The following is a 21,457-nucleotide window of genomic DNA, read 5'->3' on the forward strand; positions in this document are numbered from 1 at the left end:
GTGCATTAAATATATTTAGGCACCTAATAGTAGCCTAATGTTTCAGAAGTGCCGACCATCTGCAAATCATGCTGAGATCAAAAGGATCTAGCAGCATTTCAAAACACAACTAAATTAAAATAAAACTTGAACTTAAAAAAGAAAAGACAAATTTTTTCCTGATAATTCCTTATAGGCCTTTGCACAAGGACTAGCGCACTCTAGTTTTTCCAGTAATTTTGGCTGATGACCCTGTAGTCTCAGATTCATGTAATAGTTTGAGGCATTACTCTAGTTTTAAGAATATTATATCTGAGGTTGCTTCATCCTTGAGTTGTCTGTCCATTGGTAGACACACTAGTCATTTGCTTTCTGCTGAAGGTTTTGACTCTGCTGAGCCTGAGGACGTTGGCTTGCCTTTTATGTATGTGTCTGCCTAGTTGAACTGAGGATGGTAGCTTTGTCTGTGATGTTTCGCTCTTTGTGTTTAGATGGAAGACAGTTATTTTTATGTGAAGTGTACATCTGTATGTTCAGGATGATAAACATTGAGAATCTTATCTCAATATTTTATCTTCTTTGTCTTACAAGGTTTTCAGTGTGTGTGAATATAAATTTAAGAAATCATCCTCTTTCTGTTCATAGCGTTGGATGTTTTCCTTGTGGTATTTTTCTTGCTGGCAAACTTCTTGATCTAGGTCTAGGGCACTCCTGTTTTTTAGGAGTTTTCTTGAACATTATTATTCTGGGCCTTCAGAATTTATTAGACCTTTCTCTACCTCTTCATAGCAGCAGAAGGCTCAAGTTAATAGTTGTCTCATTAATCTGACCTTGGGAGAGGACATTAAAGTTTGTGTGCAGAGCACTTTGTGTTAGGGAATATATTAAGGGATACAAGCCTAGACAGCTCAAGGATAATCCTGCCTTCGTGTGTAGAAATAGACTGGATGATCTCTTGAGGTCCCTTCCGGTGCTATATTTCTATGATTCTATTATATGTTGTTTTGGCTCACTTTGGTAAATTGACACCTGTGTTAGAGCCAAGGGTTTAAAGACTGCTTTGACTTGTTTGCCTTGATACATTGGTGTTGAAGGCAGTCTGGAACTTCAGTGACTCGGATATACAGGAGTTTTGGCACACATCTCATACCCGGGCAGCACTTCAGCTCGTTGGTAGTAGAGTTTGTCCATCTTGGCTCATTGTGTCCTGTCTCCACATCATGAGGTTCTGAGACCTAGTTGTCCTGACCCAACCCACAGAAGCCTTGTGCGGGAAATCATCAGTTCGTCAGTGATGGTTTCGGCACATTGGAATATTGGTTTCTATGAGAATCTTCAGAATATAGGTGCTCTGGATGCATGCTTTTTGGAACACAGGCATCTCCTGGAGTGTAGGCCCTCCAAAGAGGGCCATTCCTCCAAGAACAATTGCATCATGAAATGCACTTTTCCAGGCAGGGACCTGTAATTGCCCAAGGTGAGCATGTTACTGGGCATGTCAGTATCAACACCTGGTGGCTATCAGTTATCATGTTTTTCTCTTAGTGCTTCAGTAGTTACTTTGCTCTTGTGGATCTGACAGTACATTGTTACTTCGGGTCTGCAGGCACACTCTATGCATTCAGTGGTGTGGTGAAGGGACAGACATTCAGTATATCAGTGTGATAAGCTCAACAACTAGAACTGTTACCAGTGAGCATCAGTAAGAACTGATGTCTTTGGATAGACCATGGAGAACTTAGCTGCTCTGAAAGTCTGTCAAGTTCAGTTTTGTTTTTTTGATGCATCTAGCATCAGTCACCTTCCATGTCACTCAAATGTTCCATATAATATGCAGCATAGGAATCCCAATACTGTGTATCTTGTTCTATGATTTAGATGTCATGTCCTAGGTAGGCTTTAATCCACATACAGTAACTCCTGACTTAACATTGTAGTTATGTTCCTGAAAAATGTGACTTTAAGTGAAACGATAAGAAGAGAATCCAATTTCCTGATAAGAATTAATGTAAATGAGGGGGTTAAGTTCTGACCACACACACACACACACACACACACACACACACACACACACACAATTGGCTGAGCCCTCAAGGGTTAACTTTCACACTCTACAAGGCAGCAGGAATGGAGGGAGGGGAGACAGCATCGCAGACAGAGAGAGAGAGAGACACTGTGTGTGTGTGTGTGTGTGTGTGTGTGTGAGAGAGAGATGCGCATTTCCCCTTTAAGTACGCTGCCTTGTTAATTAGATCAGCTTGCTGAGACGCAGCCGCTGGCAGCAAGCTCCCTCCATCCTGAGCCCTGTCGTATGTCCCCTCCCGCTCTGTGGAAGATGAGGTAAGCGGGGTGCAGGAGCAGGGGGGAGGGGGACACCCTGACATTAGCCCTCTTCTTCCCCTCCCCTCCACGCAGCAAGCAAGAGTCTCGGAGAGCAGCTCCAAGGCAGAGGGCAGGAGTAGCACATGGCAGTGGGGGAAGGGACAGCTGCAATTGCTAGCCTGCTGGGCAGCTGCTGCACAGGGAACTTAAGAGAGCGGGGAGCTGATAGTGGGGCTGCCGGTCCACCCTGGTTCCAAGCCCCCATCAGCTAGCTGCAACGGGCTGCTCATCCTACAAGCAGTGGACAAAGCAGGCGACTGTCAAACAACGTTAGAAGAGAGCATTGCACAACTTTAAAGGAGCATGTTCCCTAACTGATCAGCAACGTAACAATGAAACAATGTTAACCGGGACGACTTTAAGTGAGGAGTTACTGTATCTCACTCTTATTAAAGTAGCATATCTCCCACTGTAAACAGGCTGCTTTTGGTGTTTAGCAAGCATCAAACCAGAATGGTGGAATCGCTCAATTCAACATGAGCTGTCCAAATGGCCCAAATATTTTCTCAGAAACAAGTATAATGTAGTGGAAGGAAGTGCTGCTTGATAGAGTTCAGCACACAATCTTCACATGTGGGACAAAATTCAGGGCTGTTAGTTTGCAGGGAAGCATCACCAGTTTGGCAGAAACAGTTTTGCAGGGTCAGCAGATCACTTTGAATGGTGGTGGTGATGGTGGCAACTGAGAGAGGCACAGGGGCTGCCTGGGTTTTTACAGGAATGCTCTGGGTTAGATATATGCATAATAGTTCACTGAACCATGGCATGTGAGGGTTCTACTGAGAGCCAGTAGCCCACGGGTCATTGTAATCATTGTAAAATGTATGTGTGGATAATATTTAAAGAGTTATATATTTATACTGAAAATTATGTTAAGGTCTTGGAGTTAAGGCAGGTCAGCAGGAGGTGACATGCCTCATCCATATTCCTTTCAGGCAGAAAGTAACATACACTTACCTCCCTGTCTGGTCATGCATATTGTACCCTTCACAGTGTATTTGAAATATTGTGAAATCTACAAGAGAAGAAATTCACAGGATGAAACAAACAGCAGGCAGTATCCTGTTAATGACTAATGACAAAGGATTGTTAGGGTATATCTGACGGTACAAGGAAATGCTCAGGGTCCTTCAGTGGGGGAGGCAAGCTGACCACGTACTTGTCTGATGAAAGGAGGATCACAGCCAAGTCTCATTATAGAGCTCTGCAAGAACTTTGGGTCAGCATTACTCTACAAGACATGAGAATACCTAGTTGAAGTGTAGGCTTTTAGAATGCTTCTATTTATTTTACTGTATATATAACCATTTGTTTCCAATACTTCTACTTGCTATTACTTGAATTTATTTTATTAAATAAACTTATACTTGATTTCACTATAAACATATCTAAGTGTTGTGTTTTAAGTCGAGTGGTGAGGTGAAACTGGTAAGCTGAGGAGTACAGTTTCTTTGGAAGCAGTGAATCTGTGAGTACTGTGAGTGCAAGAGGGGCTGAACATTCCTGGGAATTGCTTGGCGAGCTCAAGGTGGAGTATGCCTATTGCTAACCTGTAAAGAGACAGCGGGACATAGAGGGGAATGCTTGTATTGCCTGTGGCTGGTGGAGTTGGCAAGCTGCTCCTTGGCAAGCACAGTTAAGGCTTCCTCACACTAAGGGCAGGTGATAGCAAGATGCCTCACAATCCTGCCTAGCCCTGGAAAGCATCACACTCACCCAGACTGATCCTGTTTAGTTTGTGAGATCCAGTTCTTCCTTCTCATTATATTTGAGCAAAGTAATTACTGATGAAAGAGAAAGCAACTTGAGGGTTTTTTTTTTAACTTTAATTGTTTTGCACCAAAACTGTACAGGAAACTATTGATAGAACTCGTTTCCCAGCTTTTCATTCCCACAATCAGAGTTTTCTACAGCAGAAAATCTTACTATTTTGTGGTTTTGCAAACTATGGTGGATCACAGAGAGAGCATCACGGATGTCAAAACTGACTGGCTTTGAAAGGCTTATGAAGTCAGAATATTAAAGAATTTCCATTTGGACAGGTGGAGGGGATACTATTCGCTCCACAAAGCTGGAACACTACTGTTGTTTCTGTGCCAATTATGATACCTGGGGACTCTGTCTACCCTTTGCTGCCACAGTGGTGAAGCCATATTCAGATTTTTGAGGGTGCTGAAAAATAATAATTGAACTATTGCCTAAATCGTGCCAGAAAGTTGCCTTGTGGAGACTGAAGGGAAAATAGACATTCCTACTGAAGCAAAATTGCAGAAACCTGAAGTACATCCCTGCAGTAAGTGCTGCTTGCTGTATGGTCCATAACCTCTGAGAACAGATGGGATCATTGTGGGCTGGTCTACACTACAGCTGTAAGTCGACCTACGTTACGCTACTTCAGTTACGTAAGTTACATAACTGAAGTCCACGTAACTTGTGTCTACTTACAGCAGTGTCTACACCGCACTGTGTCGACAGGAGACACTCTCTCGCCAGCTTACCTTGCACTTCTCAGAGAGCTGGAGTACAGAAGTCAACGGGAGAGTGTCTGTCATCAACTTAGCTGGTCTTCGCCAGACCTGCTAAATCAACACCGCTTCATCAATTGCAGCAGTGCCAATCTAGCTGTAAATATAGACATGCCCTATAACTAAGATATTAGGAAAGAGGAAATCAGTATTTTTAAAAAAAATGAAATTGTATTCCATATACATTTTAAAAATTAAATTTATAAGCTTTCTACTCTCTGAATTGCCTCATGGTTCTTATAAATTTTGCCACAGTTTAGTGCATGCAGTTGTGAATATTTTCCCGCATATTTAGGAATTTAATATATTTTAGTCTATCATATCTTTATAATTCACCTAAAGCTTACAGGAGACTTAGCTGACTGAATAGCGTTGAAACTGTCGAAAGGCAATATTCTCGCCATAAGTGTCTGAATTATATATGAAACATTTAAATGATCATTATGTAAGTCTGATGAATAAATCAGAGAATTGAAAAAGTGTCAAACTCTTTTTTGCATTATTTTGAAATATAACAATACAACTAAAGATATATCGGGCTTTGAAATAAAAAAGCTTTGTTTTAAATGTTTTCAGAATTAAAAAAAAGTTAGAGCTCTCTTCATTTTATATTTAAATATGAGTGAAATCCTGAGCATACTGAAATCAATGGGAGTTTTGCTATTGATTTTAACAGGGTAAGGATTTCACTTGTTATGCTGAACCTGATTCTGTTTCTTTGATGCAAATCAAGAGTAACTCCATTTAATGTATTAAAGTTACATCAGAAGAAAACAGTGCAAGTTAGATCAGAATCAGACCATTTCAATTTTTACCATAAAATATAGTCTAACTGATATTTGTACTGTGCACATTGCAACTTTAAAAAAAGTCTAAATATGTTTGGGCCTGATTCCTATTTGCACTGAGGCCACTTCACACTGCTTTAATCATTTAATGTGGTTTTAATGTGGATGTAAGTATAATTTACTTCCACCTTTTTCTTTTACGCCTTCAGAGCAGTTTAAAGTGGTCTTAATGTAAGTAGGAATCAAGCACTTTATAATACTGCAAATCATTCTACAAATATTTTTAGTCTATATTCTAATCATCAAGGATGAATTGGTACATTTCACCCTTTCTCATCTTTTGAATTTCAATTACAAGCTTTTTTCAGCAAGTTTTATACTTCTACATGTTGATTTAAGCAGTTGGTTGACAGTAGGGCAAAAGGGCAGATTCAGTTAGTGAAAAGGTCATGTAAGGTTAGAGAACTTTAAGTTTCACAGCTTAATATTGACAACTTTCACTTGGCCTCCTGGATTCCATCTTGTTTCCTTACACATATCTCCAAAGAAATACTTCCCCTCCTTAATATCATATTTGTTATGCTTTAATACACTCATGATAGTGGCAAGATCATAGCATAATAGAAATGTCTAAAAATAAATAATTATGTGGGCGGTAAGCTTGTTCAAAATATTTTTAATATAATGAAAGATTCATTGCACATTGTGTGGTAAACCTTTCATATGAAATCTTTAAAAAAAACTCAGATATTGAATACCGTTGATTCTGAATATGTTCCAGGGAAATCTTAAAACCACATTTGGATATGTAAAATAACTGTTTTGAAACATGGCTAAGACTTCAGTTTGAGCCATTTTGAATTATGCAAATACAAATCATCTGATAAGAATGTATACAGGGGAAGTATGTGAATTTGTAGTTATATAACTTGAAAATGGCTAATGCATTTTGCTCAAATGTGGACCAAAAAGCACACACGCATTTTAGGATGAAATCAAACAAAGAAAATTGCAGCCCAAAATTTGTATGATAAACTGGAAAAAGGAGAGTTAGAATAGAAGTTGAATCTCAACTTTAATGCTAACTATCTCCAGCTGTCTGAAATTTTGGTCAAATTGCATACAGATCTATTAACATGGAGGGATGGTTGCTGATGTCCATTCTTAAATGACACACACTAAAACTACAGGAAATCCTAAATCAAGGATCTTTCACAAACTTAGAAATCACTTACTATTTTATACGTAATATTTCAATCAATACCTTCTTATGCAAGTGCAAATAAATCAAAATTCACATAGCAGCTTCAGCTCTGACCACAGTAAATTTGAATTAATTTTTCAGTACATATAATTAGGTATATTTATATGCTTTGAACTTTCTTAGGTCATTTCTGTACTCTTAGTTCTTAACAATTATAACCTTACAACTTTTCTCATATTTGTATTCAAACACATTTATGTAAAATAGTATTACACCAAAGTGATGCATATATTATAAAATATTTTCTCAATGTATATTACAACATAAAATTTATGAAACAGGAGGAAAAATTACAGAACTCTTCATAAAAATATTTTAAAACGTAATCCTGAGTTCTACTTGTTTCATAATCTTTAAAAATCACTTTATTTCAGATATTATTTCTCACATGTAGACATCTCATGTTCTAATACAAAATATTGCATTAATGTGGAGTAAACAGACATGTTAAGATAGCATTCTAGTACATCTTATATAAAAACTTCTAATTATACTTTAATGTATGATAATATGAGAAATGTGTGTGTGGTCAGGGTTAAGGTTGATCTTGGTGTCTTATTCACCTCGATCATAACTATGGAGTTGTGGCCAATACCTACAGAATTTGTACTTAAATGAGACCTTACTGACTGCAGTATTGTATCTGAAAGAGGAAGTAGTTCTAAAGTTTGTGAAAGGACCCCAACTTCAGGCTTTCCTTCATTTTTATATTTAGGAATGGACTTCAATTAGTCAATATTGAAATAGATTTTTTTGTGTTGAAACTTTGTTTTTGTTTTCTGGAGTGCAAATGAACAGTTATTAACACGTGCACAGGTTAAATGAGTTGATGAAGGAATAATTTTTATTAAGTAAATATTTTCAAATTCAAGTCTTTAAATTGTTATTCCAGGAAAAGTTTAAAAACAAACTCCCACCTAACTAAATGCCAAAATTATCCATTTTTACCAGCCAGTGATGATCCTGTAGGGAGGGAAAAGAGCAGGAGTATTTCCTCTGAGGCCTTGTCAACACATGGACACTCAGAAAGTTGAGATGAATTAATTAAATGTGTTTAATGAAAGCATATTAGTTAAAGTGTATTAGTCCCTGACGTAGATTCTGTCATTCAGAAGTAAAGTGGCCTTAGTTTGCTGTAATTTAGTCTCTGGGATTAATCTGTGTGTTCAGTGTGTTAACTCTGTATTTACAAAAACAATGGACATATTAATTCCCAAACACAATCCTTGGGATTAAGCACTAAGAGATGTTTTAGTACTAGTTCACCATCAGTTTCTATAAAGAGAAATTATCCTCAAATTCAAAATAATCTTTCTTTGTGAATTTAGTGCAGAGGGCAGATCCCACCTTAAATAAAGTGGATTAAGAAATGGAGCCCCACATTAGAAGCAATATTATCAGCTCTCGTTAATGTGATAATTGAACTCACTGAGAATGTGAAGTATCAGAGGGGTAGCCGTGTTAGTCTGGATCTGTAAAAGCAGCAAAGAATCCTGTGGCACCTTGTAGACTAACAGATGTTTTGGAGCATGAGCTTTCGTGGGTGAATACCCACTTCCTCAGATGCATGTAGTGGAAATTTCCAGGGGCAGGTATATATATGCTAGCAAGCAAGCTAGAGATAACGAGGTCAGTTCAATCAGGGAGGATGAGGCCCTGTTCTAGCAGTTGAGGTGTGAAAACCAAGAGAGGAGAAACTGGTTCTGTAGTTGGCAAGCCATTCACAGTCTTTGTTCAATCCTGAGCTGATGGAAGTTTCAGTTCCTAACAGCCAGAAATTTTCTGTTGTGAATGGATCCACTGACTTTCCTTTTGAAAGATCCAGTGTGGGGAGCTTAGAGAAGCTCTCAGATGGAGTAGTGCATCTTGAAGATGTACCTACTTGGCTGATTATGCTTCCTTTGCACAACATTAAGATGACAGCAACTACAGAACCAGTTTCTCCTCTCTTGGTTTTCGCACCTCAACTGCTAGAACAGGGCCTCATCCTCCCTGATTGAACTGACCTCGTTATCTCTAGCTTGCTTGCTAGCACACATATATATACCTGCCCCTGGAAATTTCCACTACATGCATCTGAGGAAGTGGGTATTCACCCACGAAAGCTCATGCTCCAAAACGTCTGTTAGTCTATAAGGTGCCACAGGATTCTTTGCTGAGAATGTGAAGGCTCTATTAAAGTGAATGTTGGCAATCTGTCTCCCAGTGATAATGCCCCATCCTGGGCAGATGGTACCAACTTGTAACAGGGACCTGAGTGTTGACTGTCTCTTGCACGTTGGCAAGACTTGTATTCTGTGACATGGCAGTGAGGTGGTATTAAAAAAAAAAAGAAATTTAGTAAGGGTATCTAGCTGGGCAAGAGATGAGGCATTATCAATAGAGGTGGTATGGGAGGCACAACAAAGGGGAGATGAGTTTTCTGGGAGCAAAGCATAGGGTTGCAGGAATGCTACATGTTTCGTTTCAAAGGGTGAGGCTGCTGCATGGTTCTGGGTCACAGAGAGTCCTGCTTTGACAGCTTGTTGAAGGCCCTATAAATCCTATCTGCAGCCCCAGTTTAAAAGCATCTTACCTTTGCTCTTGTTTAGTAAGAATCCCTTCACCGTCCATAGAAAATGGCACCTATCATCAAATGTCTTGACATTAGTGAGTGAAGTTATGGAGGTTATGTAAATAAATATTTAATTGTGCAAATATGACATTCTATGTGTACCCTATACATGAGACATTATTATTGGTACATATGGTATGTTTGAGTTTGCTCTGTTTTAACAACATTGTTTGAAAGCTGCCCAAAGAACTGTTAAAGATTGTGTATGGTTCTTCCCTCCTTTCCCCTTCCCACCCTCCAAAAAGGCCTTTTTAAAATGCCTCTCACTTAGCTGATTAAACACTAAAACACTTTAAAAAGTAGATCAGACCCCATTAATATGTGACATGAGTTTCTAAAGGCAATATTTTACTTTGTATAAGTGGAATAAGTTCTAAGTTTGACTGCCTTTTTTCAATCAGTTTAAACTATAGTGACCATCACTGTCTCCATAATATATAATGCATGTGTTTTTACATATTATATTGGTATATGGGTAGGTAATAACTTAAAATATAGTGATGTGCAAGTAATATAATTTTTAAATAGTTGTATCTGTTTCTTTTCTCTTAGCAGCATAAATTAATTCACATTTTTAATATATTCTGTATACAGGAAAAACTTCACCATGGATAGGATTGCATTTCTTTCCTGTATTGTTCAGATGAGAATTTTTACCCTCTACTGGGAAAGCATAAAAGAGTTAGTTTTTCCAACCATGTTATGGTTGAACAAATTTAAATAGGTTTCTTCCCAGTAGGCTTTATTGCAGGTGCTAACTGTGTGAGTTGTTGACAGAAATTGATTCTGTTATACCTAACAGAGTTCTTACTGAGGAGCACATGAATATATTGGTCATTAAAATTTAAATTGAGTAATAAAAGTACTAAGAAAGATGAATGATGTTCTGTGACTTCTTGTAAATGGATTCAGAGGGAAAAATATATGTAAAGGCATGTATATTTGAACTAGTATTCTAATAACTTTGTATATTCTTTCCAAGTCCATTTCTGTCTTTCTTTGAATATAGTTATTTTTGTACGTTCATATAAAATTTTTTAGTAGCAGTATTTTGTGATCTTCTCCTCTCCCCGCGCCCCTCCCCCTCCAAAATAAATTTTGCACTATCCTGAAAAATTAAATCTGAAGGTTAATTTTTGCCACCAGGTTTCAACATAACAATCTAACACCTACTACTGCATTAAAATCCTAATAGATGAGAATTTTTGTTTTTGTGTTTCCTCTGCCACACTTGCTGGAAGCTAATGCACTCAGTAGCACTGAATGCAGTTTTAAAGAAGTTATGTCCTTGGGCTTTTGGCTAGGGAAAGGTTAGTGTGATAATGATATTCTGATGACTGGGAATAGATTCACCTTGGAAATAATTTGTTTTATATTTTTGTAATTAACAAATTTGAGAGGAGAAATTAATAGTAGCATCTCTTCCTCATAGCGTCTGAGAACTCTGAGAATCATTCTGTTTTGTCTTTTTGTTTCCATTTGATAGGTTACGTGCAGAGTTTGATTAGGCGTGTTGTCAACAATGTCAACATTGTGATCAACAATCTCATATTAAAGTATGTGGAGGATGATATTGTTCTCTCAGTCAATATCACTTCTGCAGAATGCTATACAGTGGATGAATTTTGGGATCGTGCATTTATGGACATCTCTGGTGAGTAGATACTTTTGGGTCTTAGATTCTATAGTATTAGAGCTCTTATTCCTTAGATGAGAATTTAAATTTCATGCAAGTAGCTTTCCAAGTGTTGGAAGTGAAATTGCTTCCTATTATATTTTCAGTTTTCTTTTTTAACATAGTTGTTGTTTTTTCCATTACCTGTACCTTGCAGACCACATTATGGTAATTTTATATGTTGACTATTAAGTAGGTTGAATGGAAATGCAAACACATGCAATGTATTTTATGGGATAGAAAGACCGTCAGTTATTACATCAGTTAAGTGAAATAGTACATGCCGCATCACACATCAGTAGGGGAAAATATCAAGTTATCTGTTCATTTTAGGGTGGGGTGTGTATTCTCCAGGACCTTGGTATCTGAGTGCCTCACAATATTTAATCTATTTATCTTCACAATTCTCCTGTGAGGCCGGGAAGTCCTATTATCCTCATTTTACAGATGAGGAACTGAGGCATAAGAGAGACTTGCCCAGGGTCACAAAAGAAATATGTAGCAGAGCAGAGAATCGAACGTGAGTCTCTTGCATATTGTGCCATTACTCTAACGACTGGACAATCTTCTCTAGCTAAAATTTATAATAATTATGGTAATATTATAACATTACAAAATATATCTGAAGCCAAGATGATGATAAAATATTTTATTTTATTTTGCTTCAAAATAGCAAGATAAGATTTTATCTGATGAAAATGTGCATTTTTGGCGGGTTATCAAATAGACAAAACTCTCCTAGGGGGAAAGAAATGAATGGGCTGGTCTCATCCTTGTGCATAGCCTACAGTAGCTAGGAGTGTTTTTAAGGTGAGCACTGAGGTGCAAAGTGAATTGGGAAATTTGCACTGTGCATAGCTCTAGCCTGTATTGTTCTCATTTTTATAATCACCAAATTCACAAAAAAGACCATCTTTGAAATATGCATTCTATTGATTTAGTTGGGGATTGGTCCTGCTTGGAGCAAGGGGTTGGACTAGATGACTTCCTGAGGTCCCTTCCAACCCTGATATTCTGTGGTTCTTTGATAAAAAGTTAAACTGACCACAGCATGGAAAAACGAGTTAAGGCACGCTGCCCTTCTCAGCTGTCATTGGATTGCAGAGCAGGGGCTGGAGAGTGATCCATATGTCTTGGCTTCTCAGTTGGACTAGTCATCCTAGATAGAGTTCTTCTAAGAGGAAGGGTCTCAATGGATAATCCATTTGGCTGGGGCATAGGACAATTGATAAAAGGGCCAAGGAAGGAAAAAGAGGGACTCGCCCTGTTCTGCCTTTGGCTGCAAGATATAAAATTCTTCTTAAATGGGAAAATGTATATATTTTTTCCTCAGTAAAGACCATACAAGATCTTAAAAAGAAACTTCTCTTTTTGTGAGGTGATTTTGCATCTTGGGAGTTTTCGGCAACTCTGTTATTTCTAGCAAAATTGTGACTATAAGGAAAAATTAATATGTTTTTGGTTAATGATAGTGCAAGAATTTTTTTGTCCTCGCAGATTTATAATAAAGTATATGAAAATTGAGAGAGTATTTTGGTTACAAACTTCCATGTTCTCTGTTGCCTAATTTTTAACTATTGGCTTCAGCTGTCGTGTCTCCCCTCCCTCCCCCAGTAAAACTGAATGTAACCTTTGAGTGCATTATTGGAAGTGTAATGTTGTTTAGATTTATTAACTTCTTTCTTCCCCTTTCTTTCAAGATCAACACTCTTCCCCCTCCTCTCCTCTTTTCTGGATAATCATTATTCCTCAGGGATTTGAGGCATCTGCTGTGTTTGGGACAATAGTTTTTAATTGTGGGTGGGATCGTTATCTTTGTGGAAATGTTTTTGTTTTTAAAGTGCAAAACACACACTTTAAATGTGTGTTTAAATACAAAACATTTTAGTAAGCTGTAAAGATAAATATATTACCAAATACTTACTTAGCAAATGATTTTTCTTGCTAAAGCTCTTTATTTTAGCCATGTGAGCCGATAATATTTGTGGTAGCTTAAATAAAAGATAACACTGTTAACTACAGTGGCAGTCTCTTCTCTTTTTCTGTCAATCTATTTATTTTTTATTGATTATTATTGTTTGCTCATAGAATAGTATATTATGTATATTAAGTATTTGCTTCTTATTTTTTGTTTTAAACTGTCTTAATATTTTTTCTTATCTTTTTAAAGCAAATGATCTGGTACTAAGGAAAGCGGTTAATTTTTCTGACTGCACAGTATGTCTTGATAAGAGAAATGCTAGTGGAAAAATTGAATTTTACCAGGACCCTCTCCTTTACAAGTGTTCCTTCAAAACTCGTCTGCATTTTACTTATGATAACCTTAATTCCAAGATGCCATCTGTTATCAAAGTAGGTACCAAAGTGTTTTCTTTTGTTTCCTCAGAGCCATATGTATGAACTACTTTTCAGTAAGTGTGTAATTTGACATTCATAAGAAAAACGAAAGAACATGAACACTAACATAGTACATTAACTACTATGGAATTTTTGTGTCTTGGTTTATTAATAGACTGCATGTATTATGTATACTAACAGCTGTAAGAAAGAAAAGTCCTGTTCAATCCAGGCAGCTTTTTGCTTGAGCTTAAAAAATGATTGTAATTGTACCACAGAATAAAGATTTGAGAAGACAGAGGGGAAAAAGGGAAGCTTACAGTTAAGTTTGGAGACTGCATGATTTAGGAGATTAGTAATGGGACATAGAGCATTTTCAAATCTGACCCAGACACAGATAGGTATTAAGCAAAACTTAATATATTCTAATGACTGTTCAGTGATCTAGATGTAAAAAAATAGTGGTCCAAGTCCAGTTCTTAAGAAGCAAGTGTCCAATATCACGCCCACACACATCTGGTACTAAATGACAGGTTTATTGATAGTCAAAGCATAGAAATCAACATTTGAATGGGCACAGAGGTTGAATTACCTTTTCACCTTTAAAGACTCTTCCTTCAGTTCATGTTGTAGGTATGTTGGATAGTATGGGGGAAGCTTTTTGCTACTACCTGCTCTGTAAATGGTATTTTGCACTTACATAGCACTATTGATCTGAAGATACCAAAACTCTTTACAGATACTTGCTATTTTTAAGTGCATATCTAGAAATGTATTCATGTAAAATGCTGCATGGTATTTTTTTTTGCTTGTTTTGCACACGTGAACATCCAGTAGCATATGTGCAAAGCAGGCAATCTGCACCTCTCCTGATCATTAATTTAATTTTTGCTGATACACTCTAGTGATTTTTCCTATCAGATGTAGGTATCTTAGTACATAAAATACATCCTATTGTGCACTGGTCTTATATTTATACAGTACTTATACACAATGGGACCAGTTAATCCTGTGTTAATTTTTTTTGTAAATTCATTTATTTTGTGTGTGTTTTTGGTTTTTTTTTTAAGAAATGCGTAAAAGCTGAGTCTTTACGGATATTAGGATCTTTTAAACTAAATGGTCAATGATTTTAAAGTTTACATGGACTGTCCTGATATTAATGATTTATCATATGATTGGCTGTGACATACATATTAAGGCTTTTACCATTTGTGGTACTAGTAAAATTGGTGCATATGTGCAATAATACTGCATGCTAAAAATCCTGTATTTTTTCACTTAAAATCAGCAAAGTTATTCTTTTTAGTTTTGGAAAAATATTCAGTCACAGACTTGAGATCTTCTGTGCCAAGTTTTAACACGGAGCAAATTTTTAATGGCTGAATTATAAACCTCTGACAACAGATATTTATAGTGGAAACATTGACACGGTCTTCAGGATAGTGTCAAATGGCGCTGCTGTTTTAATAATGAATTCTTTACTTTATTTTACTTTATTACATAACATTTTTTTATGGGTCCTAGATTACCACAAAACACATGCCAGAGTACATGGAGCAAAGTTAGTGTAATTAAATTTATATTTATATGAAACCCACCTGTTTATCTCTGTTGGTGGTCAGTCATTCCCATCTTTTTACATATTTCAATTGTTCAAAGACTCATCTTACCGACTATTCATATTTTGTTGATTTTTGGTGATATTGTCCCTAGTTACCAATTGTTTTTCATTTTCAGTGTGTGATTTACAGATAAAATATCTTCACTTTGTACATTGTCCTTAGAGATGTCAATAAAAGATTAGAACATTTGGTTTTATGTTGCTGGATAAATGTTGAAGTCAATTGTCAGTTGTAAATGAAATAAGCCATATAGTAATGTTCCATGTCAATGTTCTTTTATACTATTCTAAAACTATTTTTATGCTGCTTGATTCCTATTCGTTTAAACACTGGGGCTATAATTATTGATTCAGTAGAGAAATATTTGCTTCATATATCATTATTAATTTGCTGCATTCTGATTGCTATAAACAAGATGGGTGCGTGCTCTAGTTGGAGAGCAGTTATAGAAAAAAATACCTTTTAAAAATACATATACTATTTTAAATGTTAGGTTTCTGAGTGGATATAAGTGTTCTTTAAATGTGCTCTTGTAATTTATACTAATGAAGTCTGTGCCAGCCAATCAGATCACTGGATGGCTGGCATTCATTCATGAAAACTTTAAAAATGTTAAACTTCGCTGTAAGTGAAATGAATTTATAGCTTCAACCATTTCCTCTAGTAGATAAGTGTATTTATCTCCCAAATCATCATTACTGCAGTTGTCACTAACTAGTTGACTGTCTTAGCAGAGAGGCTAGAGAGTGGAAAGGTCTGGGCCTTATCTCGGTAACATTAACTCAAATCCATAGCCAGTTCCCCTGGAACAGGTAAGAGGAAGGATGTCAGTTTGCATTAATGCTTCACGTACTGTACTTGTTCTGTAGGTAAATAGAGGGTGCAGTCTTTAGGAATGTTTGTTTCATTTCATGAGTTCCATTTACTTAAAAACAAAAATTTTTTTTTGTATACCTGGGGACTAGTGTATTCATAAATTATCTCTTTTTGGAAAAAAAAAACAACAAAAAAAACTCACAAAGACATTGGACTTCCACTCTATGATTCCTCCTTTATGGTTTCAATCCCACTGGCTTCTGTAAAATTACAGGAAACTTTTGAGATCCAACCCACTGATTCAGTCTGGGTTACCACTGGCAGCTCCGTCTTCTCCTGGCAGTGGACTGGATCTGACTGGTGCTCAAAATGGCTGCCAGTTTTGTACCCCTGACAGAACTCACTACTTATTGGTCAGAAGTGTCCAGCTTCTAATTAAGAGTGTATGTGTGTACATGCCGGACTGTCTGCCATTAATGAAGCCTTCCACATCAGCTTGAAAACCACTATTGAGCATGGTTGACATCCTGCACTCCTTTTAGTGTGCTGAAATAACTACTTGTTTGCAGTCACACAAATCTCTATGCTGCCACTTTGACTAGGAAGGTTTCCAAATCAACTCAGAGTAAGTAAAAGCTGCAACTGTAATTAACATAATAAATATTTTGGCTCAACACTAGAAAAGAAGAAGAAAAATGAAAAGAGGGTTACGTGTGTGGATGGCAAAGTTTTCCTTGTATTTTTCTACATTCTTGGATATCATCATGAGCATCTTGGACTATGTTTGTGATTTTATTTTCAGATGTCGGGTCAATAGCAATATGCAGAAGTGCATTTTGCCCTGTGTGGATACTTGGGACTATTATCAAGACACTTTTCACATTTCATGAACTATGTATTGCATTAATGTCAATATTGATCCTTTTTATTCTATTTAGTAGATCTATGAGTTTAAATCTGGCTGGCAGAAAATATCTAGGATGGTATGTAATTCATTATAATAGCTGATTTTGTGCTACACTGAAGATTATAAAAGAATGTAGCCACTTTTTTTATCCAGCTTGGGATTTTGCCTTTCAATTGTTTCTTCTTTAAGTGGTTCTGCATATTACCCTTTATGTGCAATCTCCTAACTTGTCTACCCTTCCCCATAGCATCTTTGAATGTTCTCAGGGCAATGTTATATAAGGAGGTGTTGCACTCTCTACTGCCTGTTTTCCTTCCAACTGCTTCTGCCAGATAGAAGTGAACTAATCTGGTCCTTCAGAGCTGGGTTTTTTAGATAATTGTTGTTGGTAGTTTGTAATGTTAGTTAAATTAGAGAGTTTTTAGTTATACTTAGTTTAATATAATTTTAGGTTTGGTTCTGTATGATGACAGAACCAAAGGTAAAAAAAAAAGCAGATATAAGAGGTGTGCTTTATGCCTAACTATCTTCCCAGTGTCGGATGACATTGTTAGGTGCCTTAAGAGCCTTGGAGAAGGCCACTCTCCTTTTGGATGTTCTGTTTGTCAGATTTTTACACTCAGAGCTCATAAGAAATGGCAGAATAGACTGCAACTGTTCCTGCTTAAAGAAGCTTTTGCTGTTAAGTCGTCTGCCTCCAGGAGATCATCAGATCCAAAGACTAAGAGGCCTGTTTTGGCTCTAACTTCCTCGTTTAGTAAGGCTAAGGTGCTTAAAATATTCTGTCTTCATTGGTTCCAGATGAAGTTCAGAAATTGCTTCTAATAGATGCTGAAAGAGGTAGCCTAGGGTCTGTGGGGTCAAGAGTTGTATTCAAGATATTTGCTGGTGTGGAAAAAAGAGGGGGTTTCTGACCAGTTTTAGATTTGAGGAAGTTGAACAGGTTTGTTTGGAAGTTTCGTTTTTGAATGTGAATTATAGCCCCCATAAATCCCTTACTTTCAATTATGGATTGGTTTACAACTTTGTATGTAAAATGTGTACTTCCATATTTCTATCTGCAAAATCATCACAAGTACCTATGTTTTGTGGTGGCACAAGGACGTTTTCAGTACAAAGTCCTGCTTTTTGGCCTTTCTACAGTCCAAGAGTCTTTACAATGTTACTTTCTATATTAGCAATGCATCTTAAAAGGCAGGACACTTCTGTTTACCCATATTTAGACAGTTGACTGCTGAAGTCTCCTTCACACAAATATCTGCTAGGCTACATCCAGTTTACTATCTCCCTTCCTACGGATTTATGATTGCTTCTGAATATTAAAAAGTCAAATCTATACTCCACTTAGACCCTATAAAATGGATCTTCTATCCTGGACTCTGTAGTAGGAAGAGCTTTTCTCCCTGAGGAAAACATTGTGAAGATAGTGCAATCGACTTTTGAGATACATCATTGTTGAACTCAGAATGTGATTTTTCTTTTTGGATCTTATGGCAGCAACTACTTACGTTACTCAATTTGCATATTTCAGAGTGAGGCAATGAAGCGCTGGTTGGCTTAGTTTACAAGCTGGACAGCCTTCACATGTTAATCACCATGCCTAAGAACATTTTAGATTCTTTGATGTAGTGGATAAGCAGAACTAATGTTCTCGAGGGGATCCTGTTCAGTCCCCGTTGCTGTTGATCATGATAACATCTGATGCATCAAATGATGGGGAGCTCAACTGGAATCTTTCATAATTCAAGATGACTGGGTGTCCCAGGAAATCTGTAAACCTGCTTTTTGGAAGTCAGTCTGTACATCTACTAAATTTGCTTTGGATTTGGCTTCGAGAGCAGATGCTAGATTTAGTAGAGCAGTGCTTCAATCATCATTTAATTAGAGCTCTGTTTCCTTCTGTGTTTTTCAGTACTGCTTGCCAAAGTACCCATAAGTGGGAATATGAAGAGCCACTTGAAGAAATGAAGGTTATTTACTTGTAACCAGAAAGGTTTTTTGAGGTGGCCCTGCATATTCACTCTTCCCATCTGTCTTCCCCATCTTTGTTAGAATCCTCTCTTGGTTTCTCTGGGCCGGTGGTAGCAGGAACTGAGATGGTAGAGGGTGCAGGGCCCCTTATATAGCCCCACTTTCAGAACGTTTGAGGATGCTGAAGGGAAGGGCAGGAGGGGGCTCAAATGTGCTCTAACAGGCAATGTTTGGAGAAGATTCTACTGCTGTATCAGTCAGCACATTACCCATAAGTGTGACTATGCAGAGTCATCTTGAAGAACTTCTGTTTTTATGGCATAATCACCAATTGATTTAAAAAAATTTTTTTTTTGAGTATCAGGAACAAATGGAGACTGATTTTGAATGATGCTGCTGAAGGGTTGCTGGAAGCCTTGAAACATAGACTTAAATTACCAACCTGGCTATGTTTTGATAACAATAGCAATTAAATGTCTCATTTGTGGGGTCATATACATCAGTGTTCTTTTCTTCTGCTTCAGCAAAGTTTCATGCTGTGGTATATTCAGTCATGAAGAACCCAAAGAAACTAGTTTTCAGTACTTTTAAATGGGCATGACTTTTCCTTTCTTGCTATGTAACAATGTTTATATTTTACTTTTGAAAAATTGTCTATTTTCATTAGTGCAGTTGCTTCTTTTCTACCACTTCCCTCAGCCTTAGGCATGTTGACAGATAAATTCATAAACTTCTGATGCTTAGTTATCATTAAACGCCAAGCATCCATTTGCAGTATTGATCAGCAACTTTCGATTTACAGAAGTTGAAATGAGAAACAGCCACCTACTGATTTCAACACTGTAAAGCAAGGGTAGCCAATTATTTTTTATCAAGGTCTCAAGGTGTAGTCAGGACCCAGACTCCAGAGGAAATATTTTTAAAAAACAGCAATAATGATGATAAATAAGATGATTTTGGGGTCCATTCAAAAGTGTCTGGTGGTCCAGATTTGGCCTGCTGTCCGCTTGTTGAGTACACCAGCTGTGAAGTCTGAAGACTGTTATAGATGAGCTAAACAGCTTTCCATAGGACACTTTCCAAAATTTTTCAGATTCTAGTAAATCAAGCCCCCTTCACAGTTCATACATCTACGCATTTTTTTCTTTTCAGCTTCCAGTGATTGTTAATTCCAACCACTGATCACACATCTCCCTTCAGTCACCTCTCTTCAGCCATTCTCTTATCTTCTCTGGACTTCTAGATGGTTTCCTTTTTTCCTAATAGATATAATCAGGCATAAAAGTATATAATTTGTTCTCATTTTGCTTTCACCTTTTTAGAATAAGTAGTTGTCATTCACAGATTGAAATTAGGAACTTGATGTTTCTAGGATCAAACTTTCAAATATATTGAAATATAATAGTTCAGAATACTTCAAAAAAAAAAAAAAAAAAGAAAAAACCTCCCCAAAACCTTCCAAAACACAACAGACTTACATCTTTCTGAAGAGTGGTGTGTTTTCCTCATTATTGCGAGAGTTTTTACAGCCCTGGAATGCTGTGATCATTTTGTCCTACATAGCAAAATGTGTTCAATCAGTTTCAGACACCCCAAACTTTAGTTTAGAATGCTCTCCTTTATTATAACGCAAGTTGTTATAAAAATGTAAATTAAAATATTTTTCATGCAAATCTCTCTGCCATTAATACAATAAAATGTTGTTTTTATTTAGGTTCCAAAGTGTGAATATTTTTGACTTAAAGATATAATAATATTGTGATATTGTTTTTGAAGAGAAAAAAATAGAATGTTCCTATATATAGTATGTATCATATCTTACGTTTTAAAACTTGATTTTAGTGAAGACAAAATTATATGATTTCTTTGTTTCTGTATTTTTTATACTGTAGATTCATACATTAGTTGAAAGTTTGAAGCTTTCCATCACTGATCAGCAGCTCCCTATGTTTATACGCATAATGCAGCTTGGGATTGCTCTTTACTATGGAGAATTGGGAAACTTTAAAGAAGGAGAAAATGAAGACCTGGTTTGTCATACTAAAGATATACTGGGAAACATCTCAGGTACATATAACTATTATTTCTCAATCAAAAATAATATTTAAAAAAATTGGGTTTTATTTTCTGATTTTTAAAAATGTGTGTGTTCAACATACAATTACAGTGTCTTGACAATCTATAATCTGTTAGAGCTAATACATTGTGCTATGTAAGTATGTAATACTCTTAACATTATTTGTGTTATGTTGAGAAAGCTATTTTGATGATCCTAGCTAAGCTGAGGTTGTTCTTTCTGGGCAAAATTTTGGATTTTGATGATCATCCAATGTAGCAGGAGACTTGGGGTTGTTAGATAGTTTTTGATATTTTTTAATTTAATTAAAATATTACTTTTTGATTTTGTTTTTGTGTTTTGACTTTGAAACTGTATTTTTTTTTTATTGTGAATAGAAATGTCAACACTTGTTCTTGTTCAAATGGTTGCACATGTGAATTTCATTCTTGGTGTCTGTGTACCCAGTGTATAGCCATCAGAAACTTTTTCCATCAGCCATACCCAGTGGGTGGCTT

General features: G+C 36.7%; 1 protein-coding gene across 12 annotated transcripts in view; it reads left to right on the forward strand.

The window, feature by feature from the left end:
* VPS13B (vacuolar protein sorting 13 homolog B) overlaps positions 1 to 21,457 on the forward strand; it is a 913,516-nt gene that overhangs the window by 81,316 nt on the left and 810,743 nt on the right. For all 12 annotated transcript variants that reach the window (XR_007772613.1, XM_050940452.1, XM_050940449.1 and 9 more), the window contains exons 5-7: positions 11,039 to 11,206; positions 13,398 to 13,579; positions 20,776 to 20,950. Coding sequence is in view for 11 of the 12 variants with exons in the window: in XM_050940452.1 (XP_050796409.1) it covers positions 11,039 to 11,206; positions 13,398 to 13,579; positions 20,776 to 20,950 (525 nt within the window). In the remaining variant the exon portion in view is untranslated. The remainder of the gene's footprint in view (positions 1 to 11,038; positions 11,207 to 13,397; positions 13,580 to 20,775; positions 20,951 to 21,457) is intronic.

This window comes from Gopherus flavomarginatus, chromosome 2 (genome assembly GCF_025201925.1).
Source record: "Gopherus flavomarginatus isolate rGopFla2 chromosome 2, rGopFla2.mat.asm, whole genome shotgun sequence".
In the NCBI taxonomy this organism is placed as follows: Eukaryota; Metazoa; Chordata; order Testudines; family Testudinidae; genus Gopherus; species Gopherus flavomarginatus.